General features: G+C 41.8%; 1 protein-coding gene across 1 annotated transcript in view; it reads left to right on the top strand.

The window, feature by feature from the left end:
- Positions 1–24755, top strand: part of Heatr1 (HEAT repeat containing 1) — a 44235-nt gene extending 19480 nt beyond the window's left edge. Inside the window, exons 20-45 of the mRNA XM_027409449.2 lie at positions 55–247; positions 3282–3451; positions 3841–3999; positions 5489–5731; positions 6063–6194; positions 8435–8538; positions 8685–8828; positions 9449–9567; positions 9662–9783; positions 10511–10639; positions 11239–11469; positions 12313–12439; positions 12970–13130; positions 16009–16055; positions 16338–16461; positions 17106–17246; positions 17868–18160; positions 18832–18982; positions 19878–20036; positions 20191–20325; positions 20465–20569; positions 20652–20820; positions 21354–21508; positions 21879–22037; positions 23567–23675; positions 24403–24755. Of these exons, the coding sequence (XP_027265250.1) occupies positions 55–247; positions 3282–3451; positions 3841–3999; positions 5489–5731; positions 6063–6194; positions 8435–8538; positions 8685–8828; positions 9449–9567; positions 9662–9783; positions 10511–10639; positions 11239–11469; positions 12313–12439; positions 12970–13130; positions 16009–16055; positions 16338–16461; positions 17106–17246; positions 17868–18160; positions 18832–18982; positions 19878–20036; positions 20191–20325; positions 20465–20569; positions 20652–20820; positions 21354–21508; positions 21879–22037; positions 23567–23675; positions 24403–24491 (3870 nt within the window). The 3' untranslated portion in view covers positions 24492–24755. The remainder of the gene's footprint in view (positions 1–54; positions 248–3281; positions 3452–3840; positions 4000–5488; positions 5732–6062; positions 6195–8434; positions 8539–8684; positions 8829–9448; positions 9568–9661; positions 9784–10510; positions 10640–11238; positions 11470–12312; positions 12440–12969; positions 13131–16008; positions 16056–16337; positions 16462–17105; positions 17247–17867; positions 18161–18831; positions 18983–19877; positions 20037–20190; positions 20326–20464; positions 20570–20651; positions 20821–21353; positions 21509–21878; positions 22038–23566; positions 23676–24402) is intronic.
- Positions 24756–25905: the final 1150 nt, after the last annotated feature.

Consider the following 25905-nt stretch of genomic DNA (forward strand, 5'->3'; position numbering starts at 1 on the left):
CAGTTTATCTGGGTAAGAATTAGACTTCAATTTGTTTTGCTTTCTTTTGATTAGGTACATCTACAAGATGTTCTTCAGTTGTTCAAGTTCTTGTCTGTTTTGTGGACCTATGGTTCTAGCCTTTCAAATCCACTTAACTGCACTGTGAAATCAGAGCTGCAGACTCAGGCTCTTTATATAGGTTCTCTGATGCTTTCTTCTCAGAATACACAGTGTAAACAAAAGCTGGCATCCGCTACATCTCCAGGTATGGGAAATCACATTTCATTTTTAAATTAGTACATTAGAGACATACAGTATATTAGGAAGTATAGCATATACTCTTAATATTTAGTTGTATAGAGTTAACATAATTTTTAAAATAATTGGCTCTATGGGGGAGATGGTGCTGATGGTAAAGGCCCTTGCTACCGAGTCTTATAATGACTTGGAGTTTAATCCCGGGCCCACATGGTGGAAGGAGAGAACTGACCCCTGAAAGTTGTCCTCTACACTCAGCACAGTAGTGACCACACACCATAACATATAGATACAGAAAGTATTTTTATTTATTCATTTTAAAATGTAATTAAAAAATTACAAAAAAAAAAAAAAAAAAAAAAAGCTGGGTGTAATGGCACATGCCTTTAATCCCAGCACTGGCAGAGGTAGAGGCAGAGGCAGATGGATCTCTGAGTTCAAGGCCAGCCTGGTCTATAGAGCAACTTCCAGAGCAGCCTAGTCTACACAAAGAAGGCATATAGTATTTGTTTAGAAATAATCAGTATAACTTTCCATCTTGGTACACGTTTCCATCCTTTACATCAAAGGCAGTGGGTAGCCCCTACATAATGTCTATCACACTACAAACAACAGTACTAAATTTGTTCACTGGTGTTACCATAACAGGTTTCCTGCTGCTCTTGTTCTCTTATATCTGTCTCTTCCCCTGCATAATAAGTACTTCTGAACTTCTGCTGTCTAGACTGTTCCAGAACTTCTCAGAACACTGTAGAAATGTACTTGTTCCATTTAGAAGCTGACAGTAGAGGCTTCTTAGGATAGCGTCAGTCCTCAATGTGAGTGTGCTGTGCTTCTAGACATTTCTGTGTGTGAGAAGTCCAGGAAATACTGGCTGGCATCTTTTTGCTTTGTTCTTTGTTCGAAACGGGATCTTTCAGGCCATCCTTATCATTCAGGCTGTCCTAGAACTCACTATGTAGCTCAGGCTTGTCTCATACTTACAATAGTGCCCCTGTTGTCTGGGCCTCCCAAGAGCCACCACAGCCAGCCTTGTTTTAACATACTTACAAAAGTGTTACAACATTCAAAAGTAAAAGGTACTGTAAGGGCTGGAGAGATGGCTCAGTTGTTAAGAGCACTTGCTGCTCTTGCAGAGAACCCAGGTTCAGTTCTCAGCCACATGGTGACTCACAGCTGCCTGTAACTCCCATTCCAGTGAATCCAACACCCTCTTCTGACTTACAGGCACCAGGCATGCACATGCTGCATATACAAAAGTATGTATGCCAAACACCCATACACGTAAAAAAAGAAATAAGTAACAAGTCTAGAAAAATCAATGAAATATGCTGCTTTTAATGCAAATGAGATTAATTGGAAGAATTGCTTTTGTCATATACATTACAAAGACATTCCAAGAAGGTGTTTTCTTAAGTTGTATAGATTTAACATATTTTGGGTTCTAGGACTTGATTTAGATATGGTGCCTTTTATAATAGCAATTTGAATGTCTTAAGATTGGAATTTTTTATAAGTTCTGCTTCACTATACAGGGAAATTGTTCTTTTGCCTTGAAGCTGCCTCTTGAATGAATTTTAATTTTTTGCTATTTGCTTCTGGCTTTATTTTGTAAATTAATGGTGCAACTGAGAAAGATTTATAGCTTTCATAGTGTAAGTGTTAGGAATAAAGCCTGAGGAATCTTGACGGATTCCATGGCAAGTGAGAGAGATCGGGGGTGGGGAGGACAACGACAACAACAACACGGACACAAACATGCCAGGCAGACAAGAGCTCAAGTGAGAAGTTTTATTAGAAAGTGGGGGGTGGGGGGGTGGCGCCGGAGGAAAGAGAAAAGACACAGAGACAGATCACAGAGGAGAAGAGGGAGACAGGAAATGTCCTGTCTGCCCCAGGGGAACGGCAGGAAAGAGAGAGGGAAAGAGAGCATCAGTGAGGGAGGTCTGTCTTGTAAAGGGGACCTTTGCACCTGGGCTGACCGGGTACTGCCTGAGTGCATTCTGCCAGGGGCAGGCCAACATAATGCCTGAACCCTTACAGTAAGAGATTTACAGACAAGTCTGAAAGCTTGCCAAACTCCTCCTTGCGTTCTAGAAGTGGAATATTCGCATTGATCATTTCTCTTGTTTGTTTTGTTTTTGTTTTTCAAGACAGGGTTTCTCTATGTAACTTTGTAGACCAGGCTGGCCTTGAACTCATGGAGATCTCCCTGCCTCTGCCTCCCCAGTGCTGGGACTAAAGACCAGGGCCGCCACTGCCTAAACATATTGTTCATTTCTATTCATGTTACATGAAAGGGATGTTGATAGCTTTTTATCCTAATACAGGCTTGTTTATTGAAACAGGGTTCCACTTTATACCCCTGGCTGTCCTGGTACTTGATGTGGTAGTGCAAGTTGGCCTTGAAATTCACAGCAGTCTTTCTACCTTCACCATGAGGATGTTTGGATTACAAGTGTGGGCCAATGCCTGACTAATACATCTTTTAAAAACCCAGTGTGGTTGGTCTCACAAAGAGATGCATAGTAACCCTAAAGCCATCTTGTTAGTGCTGTTAAATAGGGCAGGATATAAAATGAGAGGTTTTCAGATTTGTTCCTGAAAACTAGCATAGTATTGGAAGCTTGTGTGTAGAACAACACAACCACAGGTCCTTACAGTCTGTGAATGATACTCTGTAAGAATCTTGCACAAGGTTTCAAACAGGAAACATCTTCCAGATAGCATTTATATGAAAAATACAACATTGGTTTAATACAAAGAACTCTGTGCTGAAGGGGAACATGCACCTTGAGATGAGATGACAAAGAACAGGTGTACTGGGCTCATTTGCATGTTTTGAGAAAACATGGTCATTTTTCTGAAATAAGTAGGCAGTGAACAGTCTTCAAAGGAGGGATTCTGATCGCAAACCGTGCGTGCGTGCGTGCGTGCGTGTGTGTGGGGGCCAGGGTGGGGGCAGTGCCAGTGATGGCAACTAGGCCAGATGTATGCTATGTGACTGAGCTGTACACTGTTTTCTTTCCTCTTTGGTTTAGTGGTGCCATCTCTACTCCTCAGTCTGGGAAGCCCTGTAAAAGAAGTCCGCAGAGCTGCTGTTCAGTGTCTCCAGGCTCTCAGTGGAGTAGCCTCAAAGTTTCAGCTGGTGATAGAACACCTGGTTCCTAAGGCTGAGGAGATCACTTCAGACGCTACCTATGTGGTTCAGGTAGACTACTGTTAAAGACAGTTGAGACAGAGGGACTGTGGACTAGGAACAGCTTGCTCCCTTCCTGTACCTTGTAGAAATTTGGACTAATCCACTAATTTAAAAATTTGTGTCAGCGACTGCAGTCTTTCTGCCATTTTTCAAAAGATCACCTAATGTGTTTCAATTCTGCTGTCCTTTCCTTGCATGAAAGACTAAAGTCCAGCCTTCCACAGTGAGCTAGCTGTTGGATGCTGATACTCTTTTCAGTTGGGACTTTATTTGAAGGGAAATTAAAAGATGTAAGCAGTATCATGTCATTTGGAAAAGACTTCCATAATTAGAACAGTAGTCCTTAAAGTTCCTTTTCCCCCTTTTTAATGCAGTTTTCTTTCTTTCTGATATCCTAGGATTTAGCTACATTATTTGATGAACTACAGAAAGAAGAGAAACAGAAATCACACCAGAGGTTGTCTGAAACTCTGAGAAGCCTTCTTCACTGCATTTATGGCTGCCCATCTTATGTTGCAAAGGACTTGATGAAAGTATTTCAAGATGTGAACAGTGAGGTATGAGTGATTTACACTCATGAGGGGGAAGTTCTTCACAATTTGGAAAGAAGAATTATAGAGCAAAGAAGGATACAGGAAGCAAAAAGCACATATTATAAATGCCCATTCATTTTAAAATTAAGTATGTTACCTCTCATAATCTTGATTTCAGATATTTTAATTTGTGCCCATGTTTTTTTTTTTTTTCTTAACATTTTTTTTTTAAACTAATTTAGTTTTTATATTCCAATCCCAGTTCTCCCTTGTTGTGTCTATGGTTTTTTTGTTTGTTTTGTTTTTGTTTTTCGACACAGGGTTTCTCTGCAGCTTTGGGGCCTGTCCTAGAACTCAATATTTAGACCAGGTTGCCTCGAATTCACAGAGATCCGCCTGCCTCTGCCTCCCGAGTGTTCAGCTTGTATCCATGTTTTAAGGAGAAATCCTCTAAAAGAATGTTTGGAGTCTCTAAAATCGGAATTTTTTTTTTCCTCATAAAATACATGGGTTCATGTATTTTTTGGAGGGAAAAGCACAGCCTCTGTTATGTCCTCAAGGAAGCCTGTAATGTGAAGGAAATGTCAGCTCTGACCAGGAGAGTCTTAACTCCCTTCTTTCCACTGCCTTGAATGCCCATGTTCCCCATCACTCTTGATGACCACAGATTCAGAGAATTTAAATGGGTACAATGTAATAAAAATTAGTTGATTATATTTTTTTCTCAGTTATCAGCCCTAAGTTGTCACTGGTGTCATTTACAATTTGACAAACTTCTTCTACAAAGGAGTAGATAGTGAATTTGGTCCACACTCCTATCATGAAGTTCATGTCTTCTGGTTCAACCAGGCTGAGATTGCTAATGTCTGGAAGAAACAGGCAGGTTTTTTTTTCTTTTTTTTCTTGTCTTTATTTCCTACAAATACAGCATGATTATTATAATTAACATAGAGGTAATTAAAAGGTTTTAGAAAGCTGTACTAGATTATATATGCACATTATGCTGTGTTTTATGAGGGGCTTGAGTATCCAAGGTTTTGTTTAAGGAGTGGCTATGGACACTACGCTGCAGATATAAGAAACAACTCTTGGGCTCTGTGGTCCATCTTTCTTTGCAAGTTGCTCAGATCTGCCACTCTGAGGAGAGCAGCCACAGAGGGTTTATAACCAGAAGATTATGGCTGTTGTCAGTGAACAAGTTAAAAAGGACAGGACATCCACTGGATTTGTCAGACAAGCCATGATTTGCTGGCTTATGGTTTAATTATTAAAGCCTTTACATACCTCATTTGAATTAATACTAGTTATACAAAATTGGAAATGGTGGTTGAAGGAAATGCAGTAGTTTAGCAAATGCTAAACTATTGCTGTACTGACAATTTAGTTTGTAATTTCTGTTCTCAGAATGTCTTCAGCTTCTGTAAAGAATGTAAGGAACTGTCAGGTGAGCTGTCAGAGCAGACCTGAGCAAAACATGAGCCTCAGTTACTACTAATAACATTCTCATCTTTAGATGGTGCTTGCCCAGCTGTTGCCTATGGTGGAGCAACTCCTAAAGAAGGTGGAGAAGGAGCCCACAGCTGTCCTGAAAGATGAAGCCATTGTTTTGCATCTCACTCTGGGAAAATACAATGAATATTCAGCTTCACTTTTACATAAAGACTCAAAGAGTCTAGACCTGTTTATAAAGGCTGTGCACACAACCAAGGATCTTCACCCAGGAATGCCAACCATACAGATTACTGCTCTTGAAAAGGTCAGTGACTTCCTTCAGAAACCCAAGCTTGATCATGCATGTAGAGAGTTGTAAGTTATTAATGGGTTGAACATGCTTTTAAAGGCACAAGATAAAGTTTACCTACTGTATAAAAGTCACGTGCAGGTCATTAAAATTAATTACATTTAAAATCTGACAAGAAGGCTCTGCAGGTAAAGTTGCCTGCCACCCAAACCCGACAACTTGAGTTTGATCCTCAGAACCAATAGTGAAAAGAGAACTGATTCCCAAAAGTTCTCTGACCTCAACATACATGCATTACACACACAGTAATAGTTTTTAAGCATCGCACTTTTTTTTCTGTTCCTAGATTACAAAGCCATTTTTTGCAGCTGTATCAGATGGGAAGGTGCAGCAGAAGCTTCTGTGTGTGCTGTTTGACTTACTGGTGAACTGCAAAAACTCACATTGTGTTCAGACGGTTGGCAGTGTTTTTAAAGGGGTAAGTTGCAAACTTTGTAACTTGTAAATGTTTAGTCTTTTCCAGTTGACAAAATATATAACTTTTAGGATCGGATTTCACTGTTAACAAGATTCATAGAAAAATATATGCTCAAGAGGTATAAAACCCAAATCATATGTCGTCAGCATTTTCCTTTTTTTTTTTTTTTTTTTTTTTTTTTTTTTTTTTTGTGTGTGTGTTGTGTGTGTGTGTGTGTGTGTGTGTTTTGGTTTTTCGAAACAAGGTTTCTCTGTGGCTTTGGAGGCTGTCCTGGAACTAGCTCTTGTAGACCAGGCTGGTCTCGAACTCACAGAGATCCACCTGCCTCTGCCTCCCAAGTGCTGGGATTAAAGGCGTGTGCCACCACCGCCCAGCTTTTGTGTGTTTTTGAATGTTGAAATTTTTCATAATTATATAATTCATATTAATCATATCCACATCCTACTTCTTATGACTCCTCTGCTGCCCCTGCCAGTACACGTTCCTTCCAGCTTCAAGCCCTCTTTTAAAAAAGAAACAATCCACTGCTTCTTGCTAGTGGCACCCCTCTCTCAGAAGCCATCAGCTGTCATAGCTCCTCAGCCAGGCATGGGGCCTCAGGAGCCCCTTCCCATTCGCTGAAAATTTTCTTTAATGATTTTGGTTTTTTTGAGACAGGGTTTCTTTGTGTTGCCTTGGCTGTCCTGGCACTCGCACTGTAGACCAGGCTGGTCTTGAACTCATAGATAATCTGCTTGCCTCTGCCTCCCGAGTGCTGGGATTAAAGGCGTGTGCCACCACCGCCTGATCTTCATGCTGAAATTTTTCACCAGCATGACACTGTGCAGGTGACCACAGTTGCCGTGAGTTCACATGGAGAGGACAGCATTCCATAGCATTCTCCATCTTTCCCATCTCAGGTTATTTCTGCCCACTACCATAGTGTTCCCTCAGCCTTGTTTGGTGTGGCGCAGGTCAGTATAGCTGTCGAGTCTACGGCTGAACATTCACAGTCGTTTACTCTCAGTATTTTGAATGATTAGGACTCTTGCAGTAACCACTGCCAACTGTATAGGAAGCCTCTTTGAACAAGATTGAGAGCAGCACAAATGGTTCCAAAGGGAGAGTCCATAATGGCGAGGGAGGCATGGCAGCAGGCAGCTACAGCAAAAGCAGAGCGATCACACATTTCCATCCATGAGCAGGAAGTAGAACAAACTGAAAGTGGGGTGAGGCTATTTGCCTTTTTTCTTTTTCTTTTTTTTTTTTATTTTATGAAGTATTTTCAATGAATTTGAGTATATGGTTGTCTTACTTTGGTTCTTACCTCTTGGCAAGTCTGGTGTTGGCTTTGGTTGTAACCATCCTCCTTCCTGCTTTTCTTGAGGCAACAAAATCAGACAGTAGGAGAACATGACAGTTGCAGATCCAGAATTGCATTCTAGCCCTTCATTTAAAGGAACCGTTTTTATGGGACACCCTCTGCTTTTAATTTTTATTTTTAAAGAAATGGGGATAATTAGTATCATAGACATAGCATTTTAGCAGACCTTAAATATAATATAATGATAATAAATTCTTCTAAACTGAGACCCAGCCCAAAAGAGACCATTATATAAGAAGTTTAAAAGGTTGTGAAATGGAACATGTTACTCTAATTACTCAGTAAATAGTAGACTAGTATCTGCACATGAGATATTTGCAAGTCAAAGGTTGATGCGCACCTAAATCCTACCACTTGGAAAGGTGAGGCAGGAGGATCACAAGTCAAGGCCAACCTGGGCTCCATATTGAGACCCTATTTCCAAAAATCCAAAACCAGACAAACCAAAGAAGACATATTTTCAAGCATGCCATATCAGTTAAAGATAAGCTTGACCTTGACTGTAAGGCAAGTGTGATTACCAAAATTCTCTCTTGTGCACATCTTTGTGCACTTAGTGACAGGAAGTAAATATCATATGATGAAATAAATTCATACTGAGATAAGTAGATTTCCAAGGTACCAGAATAATCTATTCAACTGAGTATTTGAAAACATACTAAATAATGCATACAAAGTCAGTAGTAGTGTTTGTATTTGGGGATTGGGTAGGCCTCAAGTGGCATGACATAAAAGTGAAATGCTTTCATTGACCTGTGTAATTTTGTTTATTGAAGTAGTATTTTGATCTTATTTTAAAGTTGTTAATTTAATTACAGCTATTGCTGTAATCTTTTTTCAGTGAATTTTATCACCAGCCATTCTTTCAATATTTCAGATTTCTGTTGATGCTGAACAAATCAGAATAGAACTGGAGCCACGAGATAAAGCTAAATCTTTGGGCACAATTCAGCAAACAAGAAGGCAAAAAATGCAACAGAAGTAAGAGCTCTGAACACATCAAGGGGCCTGTTCTTGTTCCTTCAGCTCTGACTGCTATGATTGTGATTTCTAGATAACCACCACTTCTGCATAAACAGGCATAATAGTGTTTGCATTTTCAACTTTTTGTCTCCTCTGTTGACCAGAAAATCACAAGATGTAGAATCTGTCCAAGAAGTTGAGGGCCCTTACTGGCAGAGAGTCACCCTCATCCTGGAGTTACTGCAGCACAAGAAGAAGCTCAAAGGCCCTCAGATTCTCATTCCAACTCTCTTTAACTTGCTGTCAAGGTAATGGCTTGGCTTTGATCTGTGAAATAATCGGGTGGTAAAAATTTGCTGTGTAGATTTATCTTCCTCTTTTGGGATACTCTTCTTGTTTACACCGTCTGTCCATTAAAAGAAGTTGAAGTACTATAGTTGAAATACCAAAGAATGGTTTTAGTTACCCGTTACCAATTTCTGTAGCTGACCTCCTCTGTTCTATAGTAGCTGACCTCATCTTTCTGCCTGCTTTCCTACTTAACTTGCAGTGTGATATCTAAGCCACCATCACTTGTATTTTAAGGGTGCTGTATAGCACCTGCTATATTTTAGTTGCAAATTACTAGAAAGCATAGCAGTAGAGTTTGCCACTGAGTAAAGAGTGTGCTGTCATTTGAGAAGTAAAGTAGTTTTCCACATTGTTAGATGGTTGCACGTAGGTTAGTGGAAAGTACATAGAGAGGAGAAATAATCTGATATAGTACTTGACTGTATGAGAAAAAAAAACTAGAGCTGGAAATCTTACATGTTTGTTTAATGATAGTATTTTCTTTACTCCTTATTGAGTAAATTCTGGACAGTAGTTGTTAATATGACTGGATTAAACTTTTACATTCTAAAATGTGTCTGTTCTGGGGTTCCTGAAGATGTTTAGAACCTTTGTCATCGGAGCAGGGGAACATGGAATACACTAAGCAATTAATTCTGAGTTGTTTGCTCAACATCTGCCAAAAGCTCTCCCCAGATGGTGGCAGAATACCTAAAGGTATGTGCTTGGTAGAAGGGTAGGGCAGAAAAACTGTCTGCTTTGCACATGAGTGTATCAGTCTCTTAGACCTTTTCCTTTCCCTCCCCTGTAGATGTCCTAGATGAGGAGAAGTTCAATGTAGAATTGATAGTGCAGTGTATCCGCCTCTCGGAGATGCCGCAGACTCACCACCACGCCCTTCTGCTCTTGGGTACTGTTGCTGGGATATTTCCGGTAAGTGAAACGTGTAAGACTTTAGTGGCTGTTTTAGGGCTTTTCTTCCATGGGAATGCACTGGTGTGTACTGACTTTATAGAGGTTTGGGGCTCAGTGGTACATCTTTTGTCTGGCAGATGTAAGACCCTGAGTTTGGTTCCCATTGTTGCCAAAAAAGGGGAAGTAGCAGCTTCGGTTAGTAATGTAAAAACGGTAGTAACTTTTCTCACTGGGATTTGGTGAAGCTTCAGCTGGATGGTGTGTGATCAGTTCTTCATATAATATCTGACACACAGGAACTACCCAGGAAGATTAGCCAGCAGTCCCCAGAAGATCTTAAACAGACTAGACAAAAAAATGAGTTTGATTATCATCTACCTCATGAAGAAGTGACAGCCATCCCAGTGTATCCTAGCTACTTTGCATCCTAGCTACTGTAGTAGATGCAAAGTGTGTTTTGTCATTTTGATACCACAGTCGTGGATGGGGCTGCATATCTCTTCATTCTTATGTCCTTTGACCATTTGTATGTTTGAAAACTTAAGATCTGCCTATTTTTGTGTATTTTTATTTCTGGTGGTATAGGGCATTAACACTGAGCAGGCACTCTGCTCTTGAGCTATAGCCCTAGCCGCAGCCATTTGCCTGTTTTTGAGGAAAGATAGTTCTGTTTTTTATTATTTTTTAAAAAATAAACCTTCATTATTTAAAATAAAAAATGATGACAATTTGTACTTTATTTCAGGATAAAGTTCTTCACAATATCATGTCTATCTTCACATTTATGGGAGCCAATGTCATGCGCTTAGATGATGCTTATAGTTTTCAAGTTATTAGCAAGACGGTAAAAATGGTCATTCCAGCACTTATTCAGGTAAGCTGTTTGGATGCCACCATCATTGTTACTCTTTGTAATTTTTACAATTTTCTTGTAAATGCCAGTTTGGAAGCACTCAGATTCTTCTGTGTCCTGAATTTTACAAATGCAAAGCCAGCAAATGGCCTTACAAATTAACTATGTTTTCTGGTGCTGCCATCAAATATGTTAAATCTGGTTCCACTGAATGATGATAGATATCATAATGGTTAAATTTATATTGACTGTTTTATAATTTGATGATGAACTTTTTAGATCAAGAATATAATAAAAATAGGAAAGAACTTTTACAGCTACAATGTCAAATTATTAGATTGCAATTTAACACAGGTTTTTAAAGCATGGTCTGAGAGCTAAGACTCAGAATGTTGTCTCTACCAGTGGGACACAAATATGGAAAGTGAAAAGTAGCTTCATGCAAAGAAGGGTGGTTTTCTGTTACTCCCACTTTTTAATGTCATTCGTCATGCTTTTTACTGTTCTGGGGATAAATATATTTACTCACTCAACTTTCATTGAGAGGCCTAGTCCCTCTGCAAGCTGCTTTTGAAGAAGGTTGTTTGTGCTAACTCAGTTCCCTGCTGGATCTTTTGCAGTCTGATACTGGAGACTCTCTAGAAGTCACTAGAAATGTTGAAGAGATTGTGGTGAAAATCATTGGTGTATTTGTGGATGCCCTTCCACACGTGCCGGAGCACAGGCGCTTGCCTATCCTTGTTCAACTTGTTGACACACTAGGTGCAGAAAAATTCCTGTGGATTCTCCTCGTCCTGCTTTTTGAACAGTATGTCACTAAAACAGTGCTGGTGGCTGCTTATGGAGAAAAGGTCAGAATATTGGTGGGATGGTAAAGAAGGAATGGGGTGGTGTCACATGGGCTTGGGTACTGTTTAGCTTATTATGGAACTAGCCTGCTTAATGTGCACTATTTGACAGTGCTTGTCCAAAAGCCTTTTCAAGATAGTTTCTGATTTTCTTTTCTTTTTTAAAAATTTATTTATTATGCATATAGTGTTCTGTCTGCATGTATGCCTGCATGCCAGAAGAGGGCACCAGATCTCATTACAGATGGTTGTGAGCCACCATGTGGTTGCTGGGAATTGAACTCTGGATCTTTTTAAGAGCAGACAATGCTCTTAACCTCTGAGCTATCTCTCCAACCCCTAGTTTCTGGTTTTCTTTAAGCTTTTAGAATGTGTAGACCCAGAACATCTTTAAATAGCAACAAAGCATCTTCTAAGGCCCCTTGACTTTTTCTAAGAAACAGGTCTGGAACCTCACTAGTGGTTCTGTTTTAAGCCCATCAGAGTGAGATGTTGAAACAGGGCCTCTGAAAACTGCCTATGGTGGCACTATATGAAGGGAGGACCTGGCCAGTCATTTGGAAGAGTCAGAGCTTACAGATGCAAAATTGATGGTCCTGGAAAAAGGCAAACACCTCTTATACTTCAACCATCCTGTGACGTTTTCTTACTGCATGGTGGCCTGGACTCCTGTGCAGTTCTTTGAATAGCTGTTTTACTGAAAGAATTCACAACTCTCTCATCTGGTTACAGCTTGTAGGGAAAAACACATTCTGCTGAAGGATGTCTTCTGGGTGTGTCCTTAATGTATGCTTACTGTATGCTTGTTAGGCAGTTTTATGACCTCTCCCCTTTCTTTCCAAACAGGATGCTATTTTAGAGGCAGACACTGAGTTCTGGATTTCCGTCTGTTGTGAATTCAGTGTCCAGCATCAGGTCCAGAGCTTGATGCATATCCTCCAGTATCTAGAAAAGCTGCCAGAGGAAAAAGAAGGTAAGCACAGGTCAGGTGTTGGTTTCCATCTGATCTGAGAGCTGAGGAGGAGCAAAAAGATGAGGCAGTCCTTGGAACCCTAGTGTAGCCAAAGAAGGCCAAGAACGATGGGTTTTCAGTGCTCTACCAGAGACCCCTGACCACTGTACCTCTAACACTCTATTAGCTATAAAGGAGATTTGAAGCTCTGAGATACACATCTTCAGCTTTTAGACCAGTGTTTCAGGTGGAGGTGTCCTTCTGTAGCCTGTGGGCTTCAGCCCTCAGAAACTCATCTAGAGCCAGGATGTCTAGATTGTCTCCACTTTCCTATTGTGTTGCATTTCCTGCTTTGACTGACCCCCTCTCCTCAGGCCTGTTGGTGAATGTGCTCCCATTGCTCCCTGCTCTAGCACAGGAGAGCTTGCTGTCCTAGCCAAGCACAGTTCCCTTTGAGAAAGCGTTCTGCTCACCATGCTACACCAAAAGCTCAGTGGGCAAATTAGTCCTTGAAGATGAATAAAATTATTTGTTTTGTTGCTGTTTTTCAGAAGCTACTCCCAAGACAGTATCTAGTAAGAGTGAAGTACAAGAAGAAATGTTACCAGTTTTTAAGGTGGACACTCACACAAGCAAACAACTTCGGCATTTTAAATATTTGTCAGTGTCCTTCATGGCCCAGCTCCTGGCTTCCAATCTTTTCCTTAAAAAGGTGATGAGTTCTTTAAGTGTGTTTATGCTAAATGTGATCTTGCTTTTGCCAAAGAGCAGTGTTTAACTTGGTAAATGTCTTGTGAACTATGAGACATGCCTAGAAAGATAATGAAAAAGCAGTACACTTCTCCATGCAGACCTGTTGGACACTATCCACCAGAGGTGGGACCCGGGAACTTCATTCTCAGGCAGTATGGCTCAGCAGAAGCATATGAGGGTGCACTCCACCAGACATTTACAGGCAAATGGGGATAGCATTATTCATGCCAGCCCCAAACTACTAATAAACCAAGTGTTTGTCAGTCCAGTGGATAAACTACCTTGTTCTGAGGGGACATGGTAAACAACACAACCATCTGATGAACCTCTTTTAGGGAACTATGGTTTATAATGTGGTCATGGATAAAGTGTTAGTGCCTCTCCAAAAGTCAGGAACTAAGGTGCTGTCTGTCATCCCTTCTGTGCAGGAAGAGAAATGGAGCGTGAGACTCAGGAAAAAGAAGGATCAGCAGTCTCTTAGGCCTATGCCTGAGCTCTGCAGCTTCCTGATAGAGATGATGTGTTGGGGTTATCTCTACGGGATAACCAGCTATCTTACCCCTAAAGAATGTTACTATTGTTTTTAAATTGTAGGAAAGAACTTCCTTTGTAAGCAATATAGCATAAATAAGGGACTGAAAATTCAGCCTAATGAATGCTGACAAGAATATTCTGAGAGAATTTCTAGGATTTTTTTTTCCATCTTTGAGACAGTTTTTCTGTGTAGCTCTGGCTGTCCTAGAACTTCCTCTGTAGACCAGGCTGGCTTCAAACTCAGAGATCTGCTTACCTCTGCCTCCTGAGTGCTGGGATTAAAGGCGCGTGCCGCCACCATCCAACTAATTTCCAGAATCTTATAGAGCACAAAAGAATACTTAAAAAACAGAGACAGTGTGCATGCATATAAAGACACGACACACTGTTGAGCTGGCTAGATGGATCAACTGGTAGACGCTTCCTGCCATGCCTGATGACCTGAGTTTGATCTGGGAACGCACATAATAGAAGTAGAGAACCCACTCCTGTAAGCTGTCCTCCACACGTGTGTGTACTATAACACACACGAGAGCACATGCACCCACCTTCAATGCACTTTCCCAGTTAACTTTTTAAAAAATGATCTCGATGTGGGGAGGGTTAAGCAAAATGTTAGAGAAAGAATAATCAGATGAGTCGGTAGATTGACCACCAAACTGAGAAACACACCTACCTGGAGGTAGACAGGAAAAGTAGCAGAAGGTTTATAAATCCACAAAGAAAGCTGTTCAATTACTAATGCTGGCATGGTTTGTTTCAATTTATGGGGAAAAGTGAGTCTGCTTTCATACCATGAACATCGAATAACTTTAGGTATAGTAAAAACTTTGATGTGAAAAGCAGCACCTAGAACCTTTAAAAGAAAATCAAGGAGAACAATATTGTGATCACGGGAGAAATAATTTTTCTTTCAAACTTTGATTCAACAAAATACCACCATAAGCAAAGTAGAAAGAAAGCTACAGGCTTAGATTATTGCATTTTGTGGGTAAAAACATGTTTCCGTTACAACACTGGCAAAGAATAGTTTTGATGAAAAGGAAGCACAATGGCTAGTTAATACTTCGTACAATTCAAGTGCCCTAGTGAGCAAAGCATGAAATGTAGACTAAACAGAAGCTGCCTTGCTGCCCACCAAAGATGCAGAAATGGCAAAGCTGTTCATACCAAGAGATGCAAGGCCACAGACAAGACGTGCAGTGGTGGGTGGTGTGTATGTGCATAGACAGCCACTTCAGAAAGCAAGCATGTGGCAGATTGCGGTGGGGTCAGAGGTGAGTAAAGCCTGCCCAGATGCTTAAGAGAACTATAAAAATGTTCTCAAGCTTTATTACTCAGAACATCCCTAATCTGAACTTGGCAGAAATGCTTCAAAACTATTGAAGCTACTTACTTGACACCGTATGTAGAAAATTGCACACCTGACCTCATGAGTCAGGTGACCATCAAAGCTGAACCACATGAGAAATATAGCATGAAATTACGTTCAGGCAATAAGGTAATTTCATGTTTAGACATGTGTCCTATCACTATCATTTGTATGCAAATTTTCCAAAATTAAAAAAAAAAAGTTGAAATAGGTCTCATCTCAAGCATTTTAGGTAAGGGGTGGTATTCAATCTATGCAAGGAAAAAAATGGACATTAATTATCTAGCATTAGAGGGAAGTGGTTAAATGTATCTACAGCAGAACAATATGTATCACTGGACTGAAGGAACTAGAACTAGATAGGTTTCCATACACTGGTCTTAATAATCTGATGTATGTGCTGTATAGAAACTTATGGTTTAGTTTGGGTTTTTTGGGAGGTTGGGTTGGTTAGTTGGTTAGCTGGCTGGTTTTTGAGACAGGGTTTCTCTGTATAGCCCTGGATGTTCTGGAATTTGTGCTGTAGACCAGGCCAGCCTCCAGAGTGCTAGGATTTTAAGGTGTGTGCTGCACTGCCCAAGCTCTGTTTAGAAACTTAATGGCAGATTCAGGTTGTCTTTGGTCTGGTACAGGAAGGGTGGACCAGGAAGCAGTTACATGGTGGACCACAACTGTTTCCGTAACTGGATGAGCTCACAGGATCAGACTTCCATAAGCATTGCTTGATGCTGTGTTTTTCTGGATCTTGTGCTTTGTAGATATGCAAACCCAATTAAGTGGCTGCAGCCAGTGAGGGTGATCTGAACTTAATTAACCTGTAACATGAGAAGTTTCAGGGGAAGGTTTGTGAAAATAGTCTGTTTCTTTAACCTACATCAAATGACTTCATCGTCAGCATCCATACTATTCTCATGAGCTTCTTTCTTCGTAGGTGGTTGAAAGTGGTGGTCCTAATATCCTACATGGCTTTGAGCAGAGGTATGTTTGTTCCTTTTTTACTTTTTGGGGGGAATAATTCAGACTTGCTGAGGAACTGGAAGGATGTAACAGACACACTGACCACATTTACTGCCACTTAGCACAAGCTTTTTCATTCTCACCGAAGATATTCTTTGCCCTAAATACCTTGCTCCAAGCCAGAGTGAAGATTCCCTAGACTGCTTATCTTCTAGATAGCCTAGTGATGATCATGCCTCTCCTATCCCTCTGCAGTAATTCTGAAATACTAAGTTGCCTTTTCTGGGTGTGCCCCTGTTTTAGGTTGCTAGAAACAGTACTGGGCTACATTAATGTAGTAGCACAGACCATGGAAAAGAATGCAGACAAACTGACTGTGAAGTTTTGGCGAGCCCTACTCAGCAAAGCTTACGACATGCTGGATAAGGTAGTCTTTCACTTTTCTCCTTGGTTATCATGCTTGTTGCTAGTTTTTATGCCATTGTAGAATTATTTAATTTAAACGTCCACTTTAACAATACACTTATAGCTATATCTTTTCTTGATATGAGAAAGATCATTTTTCTTGTTGGAACCTCTTAATGTCTAGAAACAAACGTGTCTGAAAAGTGTTCCCCTGCCAATGATGAGAACATGTGCCTCAATAAATCTAATGACGCATTGATCATGTATATATAATATTCTGCTTCATTGAATTGGGATAATATAAAGGCCAGTTAGATGTACTAGATAAATGATTGGCTTTGAAGTTAGGGCATGGCCTGGAGTAGTTTACTTCTTTTTAGTGTTGGGCTTTCAGTTTTGTGTGTGATTAGCAATAACTTCCTGAGAGCTGTTGTAAGAATTATGTAAGAAAGCATGTATGAATATGACTAGTGCCACAGAGCTTACAAAAAAAACAAGCGTATGAGTTGGATATTGTGATATATGCCTATAGTCCCAGCACTCAAATCTGAGTCATGCCAGCCTGGACTATGTAGGTATACTTTCTGTCAGAATAATAAAAACTCTGTATTACAGAATTGACTTTCTCTTTCTCCTCTTTTGTGTTAAATGTTCCCTGCCCTATAGGTCAATGCCTTGCTGCCCACAGAAACATTTGTCTCTGTGGTTAGAGGGCTGGTGGGCAACCCCCTGCCATCTGTTCGTAGGAAAGCTCTTGATCTTTTGAATAACAAGCTGCAGCAGAACACATTCTGGAAGAAGAAAACAGTAAGTAAGAACCCTTTTGCAAACCCATATCCCTCCCTCTGCTTATTGCAGAGCTGCATCTAACTCCCCAACCGTTCTCAGGTACACCACTTAAAGTAGAAGGATATTACTATTGGTTGGCATACTAAGAGACATGTTCATTCTCATGCTACAGATGTGTTAAGGAAGATCAGAGGGTGGGATTCAGTCAATGCACTTCTGCTTGCTGTGACCCATGCAGCTGTTAGTGCAGCATATTTTGATGTTTTCTCACTGGGATGCTGTATACGTGTGGCTCAGAAGCAGTTCAGACAGCATGTGCATTTGCTTAGCAGTAAGGAACATAGATGGAACTAGGCATAGTGGCACTTAGGACACCAAGACAAGAGATCAAGTTCAGGCCCTGTCCAGACTGCAGGGCTAGGGATGTACCTCCATGGTAGAACACTTGTTTAACATGATCAAGGCCCTAGCTAACGTCACTACATTGGGTATTGGGGAGGAACAGTCACTTAAATGTGGTTGTATGGCTTGGGATTTAGTCTGAATTTTGATCAGATCAAACAGACCCAAGCAGTGAAGATAGGAAAGGAGGCTGGGCCTTCTTGTGGTTCTGATTATTGGTCATTTTGGCCTTTTCAGGTTCACCGCTTTCTAAAACTGGTTCCAGTCCTTCTGGCCATTGTGCAGCATAAGAAAAAAGAGGAAGAAGATGAACAAGCAATTAACAGACAGACAGCCCTATATACCCTAAAGCTCCTATGCAAGAACTTTGGAGCAGGGAATCGAGAGCCTTTCATACCGGTTCTGAGTGCTGCAGTACAGCTGATAGCACCAGAGAAAAAGGAGGAGAAGAATGTCCTGGGAAGCGCCCTGCTGTGCATAGCAGAGGTGACCTCCACTTTGGAAGCACTGGCCATCCCTCAGCTTCCCAGGTACCTTGGAGCAGGAGCCACTACAGCAGAAAAGGGGAAATGCCTTGTGGACTTTGTGGCTTCTTGAATAGAAAGTACATGAAAGTACTTGTGAAAGAATTGATCTCTTCTCAGTGGAAAGTGCACCATTGCTGTGACCTTCAGACACATTGCTTGGTGATGTTCTTCCTTTGTGGCATCAGTGTGCTTAGGGTGCTGTGGTGTAATTCCCTGCTGAGAAGCATGACCAGAGCAGCCTTTTGCTGCCACAGAGGGAAGCATGATGCTCCTTACTCTGCTGTTGGTTCTGACCATAACCAGCTGTGCAGCTGTGCAGCTGTAGCAGGTTACTTATCTTAAAACCCTGCCATCTATAATGCGGGGGTGTTCCCTACCCACCCCTCAGGGTTTCTCTTTATAGGGCTTGCCATACTTTGTACACAGTCTTGACACCTAGCACATGTTCCGTAATTGAAAATGTTCTTCAGTAGTTACCAGTGTGTCAGCACTGTTGGCACCAAGGATTTCTTGTACTGAGTAGTGTAAAGTATGTAAGCAATATCTGCATGTTGTGGGTTACAGTGTTGTAGCAAGCACAGCTGGCTGAGGGATTTTCTTCATGTCCCAGCTCCCTTCTTCAGTGTGTGTCTGAGGTGTAAAGCTGCTCTAATGCACTTGTTCCTTCTTGCCAGCCTGATGCCATCGCTGCTGACGGCCATGAAGAACACCAGTGAGTTGGTCCACAGCGAAGTCTGTCTGCTCAGCGCCCTGGCTGCCTTGCACAAAGTTGTTGAGACTCTCCCACACTTCATCAGCCCCTACCTGGAAGGACTGCTAACCCAGGTAGGCTTTGGTCAACTATGATTTACTATGCAGGGTGACAAGGGAAACAGTTTTACCCATTCAGTTCTTTTTACTGGCTCTTTATTCATTACTGTTTGACAGGCACAATTCTGCTTGTTGAATATGTATCTTTTTTTTTTTTTTTTTTTCTCATTGTCCCTTCTGCTTCATCGTGGAACTAATAGGAAAGGTTCTTTTTTTCAGTAGGGTGGCTCTGTTTTTCAGCAGAATGTATTGAATGTATTGCTTTTATTTATCTCAGATCTTTGGGAATGGCAGACAGAGTTGCCTACTGTTACTTTTGGAAACCAGTATGCTGCGGTTTTGATGGGAAAGCTTTCTTAACTGTAAGATGTTTCATATAATGGACTTCCTCCACTATAGGTGGAGTGTTTGGTTTCCTATCTGCCCACAGTAGGCAAGTGGCATTTTTTATTGAAAATACCGTGAGTGTCAGCCACTTGTTGACAGGGTTATTACTGTTCTAATGTGTGATCAGTTGCCATTTGTAAAGCTGAGTCTTGACTGTCATTGTGCTAGTGACTTGACATTCACCGACTACAGCTTGGGGGTCAAAGTTGCTGTCTCTTGCAAGGGAGCTAGCTAGGCTGCTGGAATCATCCTCAATGGTTTTTAGCGAGGAGGAACCTTAGTTGGAGGAAACCATCAGGCTGAGAGCCCTTTGTGCTTCTGCGCTTGCTGTTTACCTTCTTCCCTGGCTTCCAGTTAGGATAAGCATCTACCTAATTTTATCTGCAGATAATCAGATTTTATCTGCTTTAAAATTCTATGCTCTGTCATGTGAGCTGCCTGCCTGCCATCACCAAGCCTTTCTGTGAGTGTGGTTGTCAGCACAGTGCAGTGCCCTCAGACACTGTTTTTCATGTTCCTGCAGGTGATTCACCTAGAGAAAATCACTAGCGAAATGGGTCCTGCCTCACAGGCTAACATCCGCCTGACATCTCTTAAAAAGACCCTAGCTACTACACTGTCACCTCGAGTCCTACTACCATCCATTAGCAAGACTTTCAAGCAGATCCAGAAGAACTGGAAGGTGAGGTCACGTTGACTGTTGGACTTTGGAGGGGAAAGGTGGTACTAAAATGTGGAATATTCTCTTCTGGGAGCATAGCATCATTCACCTCCTGTGAGGATGCACTGAGCTCTAAGACAAATAAAATTTGTATTCTCTGCTGCATTCTTGGTAGAATCACATGGGCCCATTTATGAGCATCTTGCAAGAGCACATTGGGGTGATGAAGAAAGAAGAGCTCTTGTCTCACCAATCAGAACTGACCACCTTTTTCCTGGGTGCCCTGGACTTCCGGGCACAGCACTCAGAGGTGAGCTGGTCCCTACTCCCCATGCCCTAAAGCTGTTATCTCCCTGTCTGTGCAAGAGGCAGATAAACATCAGCTCTGCAGCATTTGTCCTTGCCAAAGCATTTAGTCCACATTGACTAATTAGTTCCTTCATTTTCAGGATGATCTAGAGGAAGTTGGGAAAACAGAAAGTTGGATCATTGGCTGTCTAGTGGCCATGGTGGTGAAGCTCTCTGAGGTCACATTCAGGCCTCTCTTCTTCAAGGTGAGGCCTTCTTCCTGTATCTCCTGCTTACTGTAAGTGGTAGGGCCAAGTGGATGACATCCCTGTTCTCTCATGGTTGTAGCTGTATGATTGGGCCAAGACAGAAGATGCCCCGAAAGACAGGCTGCTGACATTTTACAATCTGACCAACTGCATTGCTGAGAAGTTGAAAGGCCTTTTCACTCTGTTCGCTGGCCACTTGGTGAAACCTTTTGCAGACACCTTGAACCAAGTAAACATCTCCAAAACAGGTTGGTAGCTCCCTTGGGCCAGTTCCAGCCTTGTCCGTGTGTCTGACACAAGCAGTTAGCATGAGATGTGAAGCTCAGAAAAGACTTTCATGTCCCTTGGCTTTTCTGGTAAGGATGGTGAATTTTTACTTTATTTTATTTTCTGCTATATTAGAACAAACAATAATCAGTTGACACAGAGAAAGAATAAAGTAGACATTATTACTCATTATTGGTAATGACTTTATAATAATAAATTTGAGGCTGGAGACAGTTCATTGGTAGAGTGTTTCCTCGATATAGATGAGATTGTGGGTTCCATCCTTGGGTTTGGATTGGTCTATCCCCCACTAATAAGCAGCTGAAGTGACTGAACTTGCCCAACTAAGAAGCATCACAGTCTTCCCTGTGAAGGAGAGCCCCATTGTTTGTAGTTCCACCTTTTACAGCTTCTAGGTCATTTCGACAATCTCTTCTGGTTGTAATTGTGACAGTGTTCATAAACACCAGGAACTGAGTCGTGTTTTCCACTTGTACTCTTTCCCTGCATACAGATGAAGCATTTTTTGACTCTGAACAGGACCCTGAAAAGTGCTGCTTGTTGTTGCAGTTTATCTTAAACTGCTTATACAAGATCTTCCTTTTTGACACCCAGAATTTCATGAGTAAAGAGAGAGCAGAAGCCTTGATGATGCCTCTGGTGGATCAGGTAACCCCCTGGATAGTCTCTGGTCACTGCCTGGACTGGTCTTTGCAGTTTTAGGTGTGCTACATGGTAGCTTGCAAGGGTTTTTTTATAAGGTGTTTTTTGGGGGAGGGATCTGTTACGAAAAGGTATGTTGACTATCAACTGAGCCTCACTGGGCATGGTTGCCCCCACAGGAAAGTGCCAGAGGGAGTGCTTGATGCTATTTGAGCTCCAGAGGGAAGAAATTGGCCATAGAGACAAGATTAGGGTGGGGGAACCTACTTTTTGAGTCTCCTAATGTTAGGAAAGGTGATAAAACACACATCAAGGGTATGTTCAGGCACAAGGAAAATGTGACCTATTGCTGACACCCATGTGTCTCTCTTCACAGCTGGAAAATAGGCTTGGAGGAGAAGAGCGGTTTCAAGAACGGGTGACAAAGCACCTAGTTCCCTGCATTGCACAGTTCTCTGTGGCTGTGGCAGATGACTCCATGTGGAAACCCCTCAACTACCAGATTCTGCTGAAGACAAGAGACTCCTCCCCTAAGGTAAGGACGTGGGTCACAGTCTCTGAAGCTGAAGCCGCATCCCCCATGGGTGTGGCCTGAATGCCCACCTATAGGCATAGATGATGCCTGTTCCAGGGCAGTGATAGGGAGAGCCTGGCCCTAGGCCTTTTAACTAGAGATCTGAGCTACTGTGTAATATAGCATCCTAGCCTTTATAAAGAATTCTTGGGCTGGGGATAGATAGCTCAGTTGATGAAATGCTTGTTGTGCATGCACATGACTCAAGTTTGATCTCCAGATCAAACATACATGCTGGCATGTATCTGGGAGTTGAGACTTGCCAAAAAAATAAGATGGTGGTCCCTGAGGAACAACACTTGAAATTCGTCTCTGGCCTTCAGGTGCATGTGCACACAGTGTACATGGCACCCACCACACACAAATTCATATACCCATATAACACTGTATATGTGATAAATCTTTAAAAAAGAAGAATTCCAAGTTATGCCTTATTTTTTAATGTCACTGCACCCTGAGATAAATGAATACTCCTTTACTTAGAGCAGAAATAAGTCCCATGGTATGTTGGGTGAAATTAATATTCCTTATCTGGAATTTTCTAGCAGTTTTATTAATAAATCACCATCTCACAAACTTTCTTATGAGAATCTCACTGGGTAAATAGCCCAACCAGACTTTTATTATATTTATTAGGCATTCTCACACAGTTGCAGAAACAAATTTTAGTATTTTATTTTGATTACATACTAAGAAAATCTTCATTAAATATAATTATGAAAATTATTCCAAATTAGAAAAGGGACTGTTTTGTTTCAGTAGCCTGCTGTCTCATAGTTACTTGCATTGCTCATGATAGGCAAGGTATGTGGAGAGAAACACCCAAACTTCTATTCAGTGCTGAAATGGGACTAGCCAAATGGGTGTCTTGGCCACACAGGTGCTGTCAGAGATAGCCGAGCTTCCATCACCAGGTTGGTTGCATCTCTGGCAACCCAAAAAACTACCCCCAGTTTAATTACATTTATGACTCCCTGAAGTTTGCATGTGTTATTAGGGTGGGGCATGCACTTGCCATCATGCATGTGTGGAGGTCAGAGACCAACTTGCAAGAGTCAGATCTCTCCTTGCCTCATTATGTGGCCCTGAGGGCTGAACTCAAGCCAACAGGCTTAGTGGCAAGCACCTTTACCAACTGAGCCATCTTATTGGCTCTTGCTCTTTTTTTTGTTTTGTTTTGTTTTTTGTAAAGGAAAATACAACCCTTTTTTTTCACATTTTAAAGTGCTGCAATGCTAGAACACAGTGAAAGACCCTGGTAAGTAGATTACCCACATTCTAAGTAGCTCTCAAACGGCCACATAGAGTGTGTGTGTATGTGGTGTCCACTGAGCCATCACAGTGAGAGTGTAAAGCAGCACTCACATGGTGCCAGTCAGTCAGGTCTTACGGTAACGAACAGCAGCCAAGGACAGACGAAAAAATAAGATGGTGGTCCCTGAGGAACAACACTTGAAATTCGTCTCATTCTTGATGCCTGTTCCTTCCAGGTGCGGTTTGCAGCCTTGATTACTGTCTTAGCAGTGGCTGAGAAGCTGAGAGAGAATTACATTGTTCTGCTTCCAGAGTCCATTCCTTTTCTAGCAGAATTGATGGAAGGTAAGTCTGAAGCTAATAAACGATAATGCAGAATCCTGTGGCTACAGGCTCCCTGACACGGATCTGTTTGTTGAGTCCTCTCTGCTGTGCCTGGGGCACAAGTCAGGAAGCTGTCACCTCACAGTCACTGAGAGCAGCTTGCAGGATATTCTGGTATCTACCCCTGTGTTTGTACTGCCCTTGTGGGCCACGGCATTGTTTATGAAATAACTTCAAATATTCACATGAGTCATTATAATTGGTTGTCCACTGGAATGATGAGCTATACTTCCTGGTACTCGGTGTTAGGTGCTGACATATCTTAAAGTGGGTTCACACTGCCCCTCTAAGAAACTAGGAACTCAGAAAGTTAAAGACATTGATAATAGCACTAAGCGGCAGGTGGGGCTGCTTTAAACAGTAATACCCCTCTTCACTGACATGCCTCTCCGTACCTCCCAGCGCCCTTCATATTAATTGGGGATGGTGAGGAAGGAGAGCACTTTTGTGTCTCACTGGCTGTGCACGCTCTTTTGTGTCTGGTATTAACAAGGGCTGTGAGAGCTCCTGGAGCTTGGATTTGGATGGATGTGGCTCCTTTCTTGTGGCTTGGTCCTCTTTGGCAGCCGACAAGAACATGCCTGTGGGGGTCAATGGGGGAGGACCTCAGGTCCCAGCCTGCTGGGGAACAGTGGCTGTTAGGCAGGATGGCGGCAGGCCCACTCTAATTCTGGGTTTTGTCTGTTAGACGAATGTGAAGAAGTGGAGCATCAGTGCCAGAAGACTATCCAGCAGCTGGAGACCTTGCTGGGGGAGCCGCTGCAGAGCTACTTCTGAAGCAGATTCGAACCTGCGGCCTCAAAAGTGCTCTGTTAAAGAGTTCATTCTCATGTTCTTACGTGGGGGGTGTGGTGCTCTGTTAAAGAGTTCATTCTCATGTTCTTACGTGGGGGTGTGGTGCCATATTACTTTTGGTACTTTCACATCTGCCGATATTTAATGTTTTTACAAAATCCCTGCCTCTCGGGGCTCCCACAGAAGCCTCTCCTGCCTTATGTACAGAGTTGCAAAGGAGTAAATGGGGTGGTGTTTTATATTATACGAACTGTCTGGTATTTGTCTTTGTCCTGCCTGGTGTTGCAGCTGAGACTGGTGTGTTTAGTTTCAGTACCTGCGGCCTAGTGCTTCTCTAAAGCACGGGATCTCACTGTTCCTTGCAGTGCCTCCCTTGTGTGTGGTATAAGTGCTGTATGTACTACCACCCACAGTAGTGGTCTGGGTCAAGAAAATGGCATTCTGCAGCAGCATTCACAAAGTTAGTTCTGGGCTGTGCTTGTCTCCACTTTCATCTTTTGTGTTTGTGGGGAGGTGAAATCAGCTCTGGGGAAGGACAGCAATGCCATTGACAGTTTTGTAGTTCTCTATCTGCTATTGTTACAGTGAGGCTGAAAATGAGAATTCAAACCAGTTTGCCTTACTATTTACAGCATAGAAGAACTATTCCAAAGAGTATTCATTCTAATTTAATATAAAATTTTAATGTAGAATTATGACAAACAAAAAGGCCATTTTGCATTTTAGAGATAAAACTTAGAAATATACAATGAAACATCTCACAACTTAAATTCCAGCAGCTTTTTTTTTAAAGACCAGAATCTGGACTGAGTCTATTCAAAGTCAGTCTTAATAGCTTTGTGTAAAACAGAAAATAAGCTTTTCTATGAATGGGTTTTTATTTTTCCTGAGTGCCTTTCAGAGTTGGGGGATTCTAGAGCCGCCTGGGTTCCCCACAGATTGCCCAGTTACACACACACATCTAGAGCCTCTTGGGCTCTCCACAGATTGTCTGTCTCCCCCCCTCCCCCAAAGCTTGAGTTTTTCAATAGTTGTCAGATGGATTTCCATGAAAGGAAGGAAGGACTAGCAGTTGCACTTCCTAAAAAGTAAGAAATGCTGACAGTATTATTTCCCACGTAAGTATACATCTGTCTGGGAAAATTGGCTGTGCCTACTCCCAAGCCCTGGCAGAATTCTGTCCTGTGGTTTAGTCATAAAATGACCTGATGAAATTAGCTCTTCTCCCTCCCCGTACTATATCTGTAACAAAATCGGACTTTACCTGGGGCTTCTCCCAGCTCCAGTCAAACAACAGAAGTTACGGGAGTGTGGCAGTTGAATTTGCTGATGCAAGTTTACTTAGCAGACAGAGCAGTGTCTGACCTCACTGCTGATGGAGACAGACATGTCTTCA

This window comes from Cricetulus griseus, chromosome 3 (assembly GCF_003668045.3).
Source record: "Cricetulus griseus strain 17A/GY chromosome 3, alternate assembly CriGri-PICRH-1.0, whole genome shotgun sequence".
Lineage (NCBI taxonomy): Eukaryota > Metazoa > Chordata > Mammalia > Rodentia > Cricetidae > Cricetulus > Cricetulus griseus.